The 11488-nt window shown below is 54.5% G+C and overlaps 1 protein-coding gene across 13 annotated transcripts in view; it reads left to right on the top strand.

The window, feature by feature from the left end:
* DBF4B (DBF4B-CDC7 kinase regulatory subunit) overlaps positions 1–7994 on the top strand; it is a 28168-nt gene extending 20174 nt beyond the window's left edge. For 7 of the 13 annotated variants that reach the window (XM_058284349.2, XM_058284356.2, XM_058284354.2 and 4 more), the window contains 4 exons: positions 386–502; positions 2879–2987; positions 3163–3287; positions 4142–6326. In XM_058284349.2, coding sequence (XP_058140332.1) covers positions 386–502; positions 2879–2987; positions 3163–3287; positions 4142–5102 — 1312 coding nt within the window. In that variant the 3' untranslated portion in view covers positions 5103–6326. Of the gene's footprint in view, positions 1–385; positions 503–2878; positions 2988–3162; positions 3288–4141; positions 6327–7514; positions 7668–7920 lie in introns of those variants that run through there. The other 6 variants (XM_058284353.2, XM_058284352.2, XM_058284358.2 and 3 more) reach the window with 4 other exon arrangements.
* The last annotated feature ends 3494 nt before the right edge of the window (positions 7995–11488 follow it).

Here is an 11488-nt window from a genome sequence, read left to right on the forward strand (position 1 = left end):
GGAGAACGATATCAGGAGTTGGGAGGCATGACTTCCGGTCTGGTCTTGGCTGCTTACTAGTTATGAGCCCTTGGGTAAGTCACAGAACCTTTTGGTCTCTGTTTCCTCTCTGTAGAAAGGATAACACCACTTGTTCCACTCATCTCAGAGGGTGATTGTAAAATTCAGATGAGGCAATGAGTATAAATGAGCTTTGAAAAGTAGACAGGGAGAGAGTAAGTATGAAGTTAACTTGGTAAGGCTCATAAGAGTTTTGTTTTAGAACCTAAAAGTTGATAATGTGAGAATCTGCTTTGTTATCAGGATTGGAATTCTGGGGAGTTGGTCTAGCTTCCTTTCCTTCCCCTTCCTCACTGTAGTCAAAGTGAGTTTTCTTGTTTTGCAGGAAGTTTCGACCTTTCCACCATCAGTTTAAATCCTTTCCTGAAATTTCTTTTCTGGGACCTAAAGATGCGAGTCCCTTTGATACCCTGACAACCCTGGGCAGCTCACACCGTGCGAGGTGGGTCTTTCTGGTTCCTGAGAACCAAGAGCTGGTTACAAGCCAAAGTCCTTTCCCTCAAGGGCTTGCCAGTCCAATTTAGGCATGGTCATGTGTTAGCCCCTTAGAAGGTCTGTTCTGGAAACTTAGCCCAGAGAAGGCACTGAAAATGTTCATCTCTTTTATTTGGTGTTCTCCATCCCTACTCAATAATCTGCTCTAAGTATCTAGAAGGGTAATAGATTGGTTCCTTTCTCAAACGTGGATGCATAGTCCACCATAATGAGTTCTCTGGGGTCTGGGCACCTACAACAGAATCAGAATCTTTGACAATGGAGCCCCAAATGCTGCATCCTCACAAGCTCCCACAGTAACTCCGATGAACACTTAAGTGTGAGACATGTTGGGCTAAACATCAGGAAGAATGAAGGAGTGAGGGATTGGGGGACATGCAAACATCGTGTGGCCCAAGGGGCCTCGTAAGCTTGTACCTACTCCAGAGAAGTTTGAAGATTCAGATGTTCTCTGGAGAAGGAATATGGCTCAGGTGATGGACTAGTTGCCCTCTAGGGTGAGTTCACCTACCAGGAGAACAGGGCAGGGCAGGCTCTCTTGCAGCTCAAGAGTTCCTAGAGCCGAGGAAGACCCATGGTCCAGCAACAGTAGAAAGGCCACAGGTCAGAAAATAGTAAAATGGGAGGAAGAAAACAAAGGGAATGCAGCAGTGGACAAAAACTGGAAGAACAAGCTGAGGTGAAGTCCCAGGTCCCCATCATACTTTCCCCTAAAAGGCACAGGCAGTGCCGGTGAGGGGGCAGCCTGGGCTTGGGGCCAGCAGTGGGTGCCAGGCCTGCAGTGGCCTTGGGAGCACAGAGGAGCCAAGAGGCTGCAAAAGGAAGATGCCCAAGCAATGAGACTTGGGTATTCGCATGTGGAGGGCCCTGGTGGGGTTGGCCCAGGTGGGACTTGAGGGATGGGGAGAGGGGTAGAAAACCTGTGTAGGGTGGAATGCTTTTTTTATATATATATATGTATGTGTGTGTGCATAGAGATATATATAATATTTTGGATAGCACTATAGTACATGGTTCAAAATTCAAGAGTTACCACAGGCCTAAGTGAAAAGTCTTCATGTCACACCAATCTACTGGCCTCCAGTTCTTGGGTCTTTCCAGAGTGATTTTATATGCACACAAAATACATCATCTATCCTTTATTCCCTCTTCTTATATAAAGGATAGCCTAATATTCATTGTGGTGGTCATGCTTTTTCCACTTCATATCTTAGTTTCCTTTTAGCATACCTGAAAAGCATCCTCATTTCCTTCTCTGCCAGCATGGTATTCCATCGTTTGGATTTATTTAACCAGTCTCTGGTTACCAATGGATGCTTAGCTTATTTTCAGTCTTTTGCTACTCTAAACTATACTGCTGTGAATAATCTTGTTCAGAATAATTTTGCAATTGTAGAAGAAATTCCAAAAGGTGGAAATGCTGAGTCAGAGGGTACCTGTGTTTATAATTTTGATAAATATGGCCAAGTTGCTCTTTATGGAGGTGATAGCAACATGTACTCTTACCAACAATGTACGAGAGTCTGTTTCTTCACCCTTTGCCTGATGCCATATGCATAGGCATATGCATAGGACTTGTTGACCTATGCCAATCAAATTTTCATTTTTTAAATTATGAATAAGGTTATATTTTCATATGTCTGATCATTTGAAGCTGTTTTTCTGTGAATCTTCTTCATATCCTTTGACCATTTTTCTAACAGATCATTGATTGCTTTCTGTTGTGGACTTGTTGAATGTGCTACCACAGCCAAATAGCAATGTTCTACAGGCCATTAGAAATTGGGGACTGAAATTCAGATAAGTCAGGTTTGAGAAAGAGATGTGAAAGTCTTCAGTGAAAGGTGGTAGCTGTGCGAGGGATGAGTCAGCATGAGGGAAGAGACACAGACTGCCCTTGGGTGGGACAGTAACAGAGGAGAGCATGTGGAGGGCTGGAGGGCTGCTGAGACCTTTCTTATCTTGCAGGTCAAATGTGTCTGGGTTTGGAAATGAGCAGCGTTGGAATTCCTGTTAGGGATTCTTGCTGCCATCACCACTACCCCTGTAGTTTGAGATGGGTGCGCAGGGAAAAGAAAAATATAGGTAGGACAGGGTGCCCACAGGGAGGGACCAACTTCCTCATTGCCTTTTCTACCACTCTTAGTTGATTATAGGGCAGGTTGGCCTGCCTCTGCTTGCTTGTGCCCTTGGCCATCTTAGTTCTTCCCCTCTTGGCTGGGAGCTTCTTGGAGGGCTCCAGGCTCTGGAGCAGCCGCTCCTCCTGCCAAACCTCAGAGGGCCCTAGCAGTGACCACTTCTTCCCAACCTGTACCCTCCCCAGAGAGCCCAGGGACCGGGAACCAAGCCCACAGTCAGCCCCCCGCACTGTGCCCAGGAGGAAGAAAGGCTACTGCGAGTGCTGCCAAGAGGCCTTTGAGGAGCTCCATGTGGTAAGCCCCTTCCCCACAAAGCAGCCTGGGCCATGGAGGATGAGGGTGGGGCCCCAGCCGCTGGAGCTTTTCCTGCTCGGTCTCTGCCCTGGCATGGGCATGTCCTCCCCTGCCAGAGGCTGTACTGGGAGGTCAGCTTTGTCTAATGCCTTGTGCCTCCTCTTATCCTGGGCAGCACCTTCAGAGTGCCCAGCACCAGGGCTTTGCCCTCGGAGCCCAGCCATACGCAGAAGTCGATCGGATCATCGCCCAGCTCAGCCACAGCTTGGCAGACATCCCCTTCCAGGCCAGCCTCCCCAGGTGAGCACCTTGCTGCTGGCCCTGCCACAGGTGGTAGGCACAAACACGTCCCCACTCTTCTGTAGCCAGGTTTATATTGGAAGGAAACCTCAGGTTGGCATTAGCAGGGACCGGGCTATGGCATTTTTCTCTTTCCTCACAGTTCTTTGCCACCATCCTCTGTCCTGTTTGAGGGTGGTCCAAAAAAAAGACTTAGATTTGTAGCTTCAGCTGATCAGGACTGAACCAGTCTAGAGCGTGGCTCCCTTCGTAAGGCACAGGCATCAGCAGGACAGGCAGGGTGAGCAGTTCAGGTGCTGAAGCTCTCAGGGTCACATGCCTGGTTATGTGTCTGTCTGGCTGACTGGGAAGATGGAGATAGGGGATTCCCAGGACCCTCCCAGAAGGGTGAAAAGCAGGTCTTTCTCCAGTTCTAGAAGTTATCCCCAAAAAGAGGATTGCATGGGGTTTGGTGGGAATTCCAGGGCCTTCTGAGCTCTGCTTCCCCCTGCAGGGCATATCCTGTCTACCTGGGACTATGGCTTCACCCCTCACCCAAAACCTCCACCTTTGGGCTCAGCTTGGGCAGCCAGCTCTGTGTTGCTTTCTTCAAAGGGCATGATTTTCTCTGTGAAGTCAGTAAATGGAAGTCTCTAACCTGTTGCTCTGACTACAGGGTGCAGAGCCAAGAGGGGCACAAACAACACTGGCTGCTACTGCAGGATAGCCCCAAAGAGCAAGCCTTTTGCAGGGCCAGAGGTTAAGCAGCTTTTTCTTCACCCCACCTGCCCTCAGCCCCGACCAGGGAGGATCCCAGCTTGCTGCTTGCTCTAGAGTTGAGTGCTATGGCTCACTGAGTGTTTCTCTCCCCACAGAAGGCCAGTTTTCTCAGCTTCTAATTGTGACCCTCTTGGTCCTGAGACTCCAGCCCCCAGCCAGCCCTTCCATCCCCCGGCAGTGTCTCCTAGGACGAAAGAAGATGACCACCAGGCCCCAGGTGTCCCAAAGCATGATGGGACATTAGGCAGTACAAAAGCACCGATGGAACCTGCAGGGACTAGCGAGTTACCCAGACCAGCAGCAGGCTGCCGGGAGTTGAGGGTGTCAGCTGATGCCTTGGAGGATACCTCAGAGACACCGATGTCCAGAAGCCCTGCCTGCCAGTGCCTCCTGACCACCTCTGGTTTTGTGGATCTCTCTTCTGGCCCAGACCTGGCGCTTGTTGGCCACAAGCGGAAGGTTCAGTCCCCCAGTGGCAGTGCTGAGAAGAAGCCAGGGGGCCCCCGGCCACAGGCCACATTCTTTGTCCCAAAAGTCCCCAGTCCCTGTGGTATCAGGACAACTGGTGACAGGCATCTCCTCTCCCTTCCCCTTCCAGGCCATAAGCCCAAGCCCCTCGCCACCCTTCTGCCCTTGTGCCACCCACCAACCTGCCTCTCCCTCCCAGAACCCTTCCCCTGGCAGCCCCCAGATAGGTCAGCAGAATTCTGGGCCACACAGCCCCCCTGGTCTGTGGGAGGATGGTCCCCAGGATCTGAGGATCCTGAGTGGGCAGCCCCTGGCCCTGTCTCACCACAGGCTGACCAGCTCCCCAGCTGCCCTGAGGCTCCAGGCCTGCTGCCCACCTCCCTACACTCAACGGCCTGTGCACAGCCCCGAGAAGGGCCTGCAGAGAGCCAATCTGCCTCTCCCCCACACCCTCCACCAGCCAGTGAGGGAGCCAGCTGCTCCCAGTGGTTCTGGGCCCCCCAACCTCTCCAGGCACCCTGCCTTCCCATCTCCCATCTGGGCCAGTCCCAGCCCCAGCCCAGTGCTGGCAGAGAACTGTTCCTCTGAGACGCCCAGAGCACTCAGCTCAAAACTGGGCCAGACAGGCTCCTGGCTCAGCCACAGAGACACATACCTCTCCTTGGTACCACATACCTAGCCAGGGCTGGACCAGAACCCAGGAGAAGTGGAGTCCCAGGACCTCCCCAGAAGAGCCAGAGGAGCCCAGGGCCTGACCTTTGAGCTTCAGGTAAACAGCTTTCGTGGCCAAGTGCTATGGCACCCACAGAGCCAGTCTGCCCACCTGCCGGGGCTTTGGGGAGGACCAAGAGAGCCTGGGATGGGGGCTGCCCTTCCCCAGCCCCTCCTTCTGGCTGCATTTGTGACCAAGCAGCAATCTATGACAGGCTTGCCCAGCTGCAGCCAGCTGCCCATGCCAGGAAGCAGAGGCCAGGTTGGCTTCGGAAGGGGCCACAAAGAACTGAGCAGCAGGAGCCCAGCCCAGCCACCAGGGCATTTGCCTCTTTGGAGAACTGAGCTAGTTGCCTCTCACACCCCCACCCCCACCCAGCCTCCTTTTCCACAAGCATGTGGCGCTTTCCTGTTCTCTGAAATGCTTGTGTTGTGTCCCCGCCCCCAGCCCCCCATGTGCACACAGATCCTCGGGAACATATGAAGCAGAGGAGGGGCTTGGGATGCGGCACTTACAGAGCTGCCTCTCCCATGCACTTAGTTGGGGCCCAGCACTGACCTTTCCCCTGAGCCCAGGATGCAGCCAGAGCCCTCTCTGGGGACCTGTCTCCACAATTCTCTGCCTCCTCAGCTCGGGCTGCCCACCCCGCAGTTCCGTTCCCGGGTCACTGTCTCACCAGCCAACTTCTGCATCTTCCTCCCTCTCCTTTCCTCTCTCTCCCCAAGGACCTCCCCCCACTTCTTTCAGCCAAGCCATTAATCTGAGACAGAAATGGGTTTGCTATCGATTCTTTGACCACTATTTTTTTTATTATTATTACAATTTATACTGTGGTTGTTCTCGCCCTTCCCTGCCTCTGTTTGTCTCTTTAAACGGTGAAGCTGGCAGAAGCCCGGTGCTAGCTGTGTCTCATTTCAGAGGAAGAAAGGGCTGGGGGTGGGGGGCCAACCTGCAGGTGAGGACCTGAGCTAGTTTGGGAACAGAGCAACTGTATGGACAACCCACCTCAGAGGTTGTGTTTGACATTGTAAGGCCATTTCTGTTAAATTTCACAATATCAGCTCAAGAATTATAAATAAACTTGTTCATAACAAATAGCAGATAGGACTGTAGTGCAGTGTGTCCGTCCTGTCCTCATTCTGCCCTCCAGTGATCCAAGGCGGACAGAATAGCTGGACAGCAGGATGGGAGCCCCCTGCAAGTTGGAGAGGACGTGGGAGTGCCTGTCCCCGCCCAGCCTCCTGTTCCCAGTCTCCTCAGGTCACTCAGCTCTGCTGCCCAGTCAGTGGTCACCTGCAGAGGGCGCGCTCACTGCCCGCCCCCAAGAAAAGTCCTTCGCCCCAACATGCACTCCTGCCAGGGGCCCGTCCCCTTCCCAGGCCCAGATAATGCTTCTTATGGGTTCTGATGGGTGTGTCTCTTTCTGTGGTGCATGGGGATGCCTTTCCCCTGACCCTGCCCCTCTGGCTGAGGAGAAGTTGCTCCTGACCCCCTCCTCAGGCCTTCTCCCAGCTACCTTTGCCTGCTGTTCACCCAAAGCCTATTGCACCATCTGCTGGCCCACTCCCTGTCCCCCACCTCCTCACATTCTCCTCCTAGCCACACTGCAGTCATCCTTAGCAACAGGTGCCTGACTGGACTTCTCGTTTCTGCAGTGTCTGGACTGTCCTGGGTCTATTTTGTCCTACTGCACCAGCCCCTAGGTGACCCCCTCATCACTGCGGCCCTGCCCTCTCCAACCACAAACCCCTCACAAAGGGTCTCTTCCCCTTCCCAGGCACTGGTTACCCCTCCACTTACATGCGGCTATGGGCCCTTCCCCTCCCATCTCAGTGACTGTGACCTTGGACATCTCTGCCAGGCCAAACCCTGAGGCTATATACCATTCTGCAACTATTTCCCGGTTCCACCCTCCAGGTTGTGGATTTAGCTTAGAGGGGAATTCAGAACACCTGAAACCTGACCCAGTCCCCAGGGTGCTGCCCCCCAGGGGCTCCTTGACAGGAGGGCTCTTCAGACCTTCCATTCCTCAAGTCCCTGTCTCTCATCCATATAGCTCCACACCAGCCTCACAGTCCCTGCCTTGTCTTGCTGTCCGTCCCCCTCCAGCATCTTGCTCTTTCTCTTTAAGAGGAAGGGGTGGCCTTCCTCCCCGAGGCACGCTCCCTGTCCTCGGCAGCCCGCCCCTGCCAACCTTGCCAGTCTTCTCAGATTCTCCTCCTCTCCTTCCCTCTGTCTGAAAACTTGATGCTGCTCCATCCTGGAAAACACTTGCATTGATTCCGCAGCTTGAAGAAGGCTCCTTCCTGCCCTCCGCCTGGTCCTGTGGTCTCCACCCACTACCTCATGTCTTCACCGCCTTCCCCTCCTGAGGGTCTGTGGCTGCTGCCGCCTGAAACAGCACTGCACTGGGACTGCCATTCCAAGGGAACCAAATTCAGGTGGTTCTTCCCCTTTCCCACCTCCCTTCTGGTTAAAGCACCTGGTGCATCTTGAAACTTTCTCGGTCCCCATGTCAACCTGACTTGCCTCCCTTCTCCCCTCCTCTCCCTCTCTACCATTGCCCACTCGCACAGGCCTGAAGTGTTGGCCCTGAGTCATCTCCCAGCCCTGCCTGCTTTCCCCGAAGTGACACTCAGGCCAGGGACCTTTGTCCTCACATCCTCCACCGTCTCTTCTTTCACTTCTCTGCAGATGTGACCTGACTTGGTAACTTCACCCCTGACTTCCTTATGAATTCTAATCTCCCAGGAGGCAAGTGGGGAAGGGAACCTGTGCTGGGTGGGAAGGCGGGAGCTCTAGCTGTACCCCTAACTCATGCTGCGACTTCGGTCAAGTCCCTTAACTACTCTGGGCCGTGGTTTCCTCATCTCTGTGAAGGGTTTCAATGCGATGATTTCAAAAGTTTTTCCTTCCAATAATATAGCACCATGACCTCCATCAAATCTCTTATATCCCTCCCTGTCTTGCTACCACCACAGATAAAACATACCTCTTTCCACCTTGTCATTGTTTTCCTCCCAGCGGTCTCCAGCTCCCTCCTCTCTCAACCATTCTCAAGTCAAATCCAGCCTGTCTCAAATCCTATTCGCTCTCCTGCCTAAATGTGCCTCCTTCTTGCACTCACCCCGTCTCCTCATTGTCTCTCTCGGCCTCCTGCCTCCACCTGGCCCTTGTTCCAGCCAGACTAATCCACTGGTCTCTAAACCCCCATGGGCAACCAGTCCAGCTTCCAAGTCTGCGCTTGATGTTCCCTTCCCTAGAATGCTCCGCAACAACCGCAAGGATGCCACGTTCGTCGAGGTGCGGGCGCCATGTTCTCCATGCCCCTCTCATGGGAGCCTGCAGGGTATGAGCGCTAAAAGCCCACAGATACGAGTTCAAATCTGAGGCTGCCACTAAGCTCTGTGGCCTTTGGCAAACTCCTAAAACTTGGTTCCTGTAATCTGAAAATCTGAAAAATGGAGGTGATAGTAGTTGATACCTCACTAGGATGTCACAAGAATTCCATCGATGCTGCTTGCAAGGTGCAAGGCACAGAGCTAGGCATTGAGGAAACAGTGACTTACTATCCCTGTGAAGTCTTCCTCCTAGACCTGGTAAAGCTTACTTTCACTAATCTCCCGCCCTCTGACACTCCCTGTGAGGTGCCTCATCGTCGTCGCCAGTATAAATTTTGAATGAAGCTGCTAAGGGGCTCTGAGAGACACTCCGCCCCATTTTGAAGCCACCTCTCTAGAGCTCCAGGAGCAGCCCTTGCGTGGGAGACAGTGGGCATCCTCCATAGCATTTTGGGTCCCTGGGCTGTGACTGCATGCCTCAGGAGCCTCTCAGAGTTTCAGAACTTAAAGGAGGGCTGGGGAGCATATGCGGTTTCCCTGGGAGAGAGTTTGGGTGAGAAGAGCTGGACAGGGCAGGGTGAGCTCTGCCTCAGCGCCGTGGGCATTTCTCCTGCTTCCCAGCCCTCTGCTGCGTGTTGAGGAGTCTCTGCCTGTGCTGGGTGGAGGGTCCTGAGGCCCCCGAGCCATAAAGGAGCCCCTTGGGCCCTAGGACGAGGCCGGGGGCTGGCCTGCTCTTCTACACCTTACTCAGGTGCTGCTCTGAACCCTTGACCATCCACTCATTGACCCCTCACAGTAGCACCATGAGGAAGGGCTGGAAATGCCCACTTCAGAGGAGGGGAGCAATGCACAGAGGTTGGGGGACTTGCTAAATGTCACTCATCTGGAAATGATGGGGGAGCCAGGTTTGGAACCCAGGCTGGTGGCCTGCAACCCTGAGTCTGGCTCCTGCCCACAGCTCCACTGTCCCCTTGACTGGTGCCTGCTGTTGTAGGCTGGGCCTGGATGGGTTCCCCTGGAAGGGAACTCCACTCGCTGCACTGCCCAGGGTGGGGGGCAGCTGACACCCTTACCTGCAGTTGCTAGGACTGGGTCTTGGCCCTTGTACAGGAAAAACTGAGGGGAGAAGTGGCTGCCAAGCAGGACGAGCTGCAGGATGAAGGCAGCCCCAGGCCCGGTGCTGAGGCTGCCCCGGCCTCCTGGTGACAGGGGATCCTGAGGGAGGACTGAGCTCTACAGTGATGACCCCAGCGGTGGTGTCACCGCAGCAGAAACCATGGCCACCGGCCTCTGATTTCCAGAGTTCCCAGGCCTCCTCCTGGGAGAAACAATGCACAGAAGGGATTAAAGGAGCTGGCCTGGTTGTGGGATTGGGGCGGGGACCCCCTGAGAGGGGGAGACATAGGCCCTGCCCCCAGGAGTCCCAATCTAAGGAGAACAACCCTTGCTTTCAGGGGCCAGGTCTGATGGGGAAGCTGTAGTCCTTTCTCTGGTTAAGTCCCAGACTTACAGGGAAGCGACAATTTGAAGACAGCCAGCTCCTCACCTCAGAGGGAGGGCAGGTGGGTGAGGGAAATGGAAGCAAGCTTCCTGCTTGTAGCAGACTGAGGGGAAGGGCAGGATTGTTCAGCCCGGCCTGTTCTGAGCTGGGAACCAGGAAGGTGAGGGGCTACTGAGGCCGGCAGGCTACAGGAGAGTCACTCAGAGCTGCAAGGGTCTCCCTAGCCGGAAGCCCAAGGAACCAGGGCCACAGATGTGGGAGAAATGGCTTCAATCTGAGCCACAAGTTCACCATGGTCTTGGGCAGGGACAGGGGCAGACTTCCCCAGCCCCAGGACCCTCCTGTGAAAGGACAAGTCCCGCCTATCCTCGGAAGCACACTTGATCCGGTCTCACTGACGTGGCTCCAGAACGTGGCACAGGTGGGGCGTCTGGGTGCCAAACAAGGGGGTGAGGCAGATGCCCTCCAGGTCCCAAGTAGGCGGTGGGTGTGGGGTAGGGGTGGCCAGAGAGAGTATGGGACCGGCCCTGCTATTAACTGTGTAGTCCAGTCTCAGTTTACCCATCTGTAAAATGGGGGAAACAATCTCTCCCTCCTGGGTAATTGTGAGTTTAAAGATAATATCACATAGTAGGTCCTCATTTCCGGGACCCCCCACCCCCCACCCCTACACCCTGGAGGAGGTTTTCAAGATGGCTCCAGAGTAAGGAACGATTGGCTCAGCCCTGCTGAGCATCTGGGTCTGGAGTGGCAGGTGGTTGGAGGGGGGGAGGGGAGTCACCTCGTTTCCAGCATTGATGTCAGCGCCTCCCGGGAAATCGCCTTCTCACCTCTCCTGGGCCTAAAATAGAGCTGGGGTGGGGGGGTGCCTGTCACGAGCGAGAAGCAGCTCCCCCATCCAGGGAAGAGGCTCTGGGTCCCCAAGGAAGCAGAGGACCGAAGGAGGGGTTCCCTGCTTCCCCTCCTCTTCCTTAATGATCTATGGTCCCCCAGTGTAGGTGTGAGGATGCTCTGGCCTTGGGGAGAAAGTCAAGGTGAGGCCTCCCTGCGGTGCCCAAGCCGCACCACACCCCACCCCATATCAGGGTCTCTGGCTCTTGGGACCCCCGTTCCCAGTCCCCAATATTGGGACCCATCTTGCCCAGAAACTCAGGAAGTGGACTGGTGGGCACGGCTGGGACAGCTGGCCTTGGGCCGTGGCACTGCTGGAGAGCTAGGCTGGGGGACAGTTTTCGGAAAAGGAGGGGGTGGCTACGTAGGCTCTACAACCCCAGGAGTGGAAAGAAGCGGCTTGAGGAGAGGTGGCTCCGGGACTAGTCTGTCCAGAGGAGAGGGGCTGGGGGCTCCAGAGGTGTCATCTCCCAAAAGATTTGGGCTGGCAATCGGGGGGGGGCAGAAGTGGGGTGAAATAGCACGTCCA

This window comes from Dasypus novemcinctus, chromosome 21, assembly GCF_030445035.2.
Source record: "Dasypus novemcinctus isolate mDasNov1 chromosome 21, mDasNov1.1.hap2, whole genome shotgun sequence".
In the NCBI taxonomy this organism is placed as follows: domain Eukaryota; kingdom Metazoa; phylum Chordata; class Mammalia; order Cingulata; family Dasypodidae; genus Dasypus; species Dasypus novemcinctus.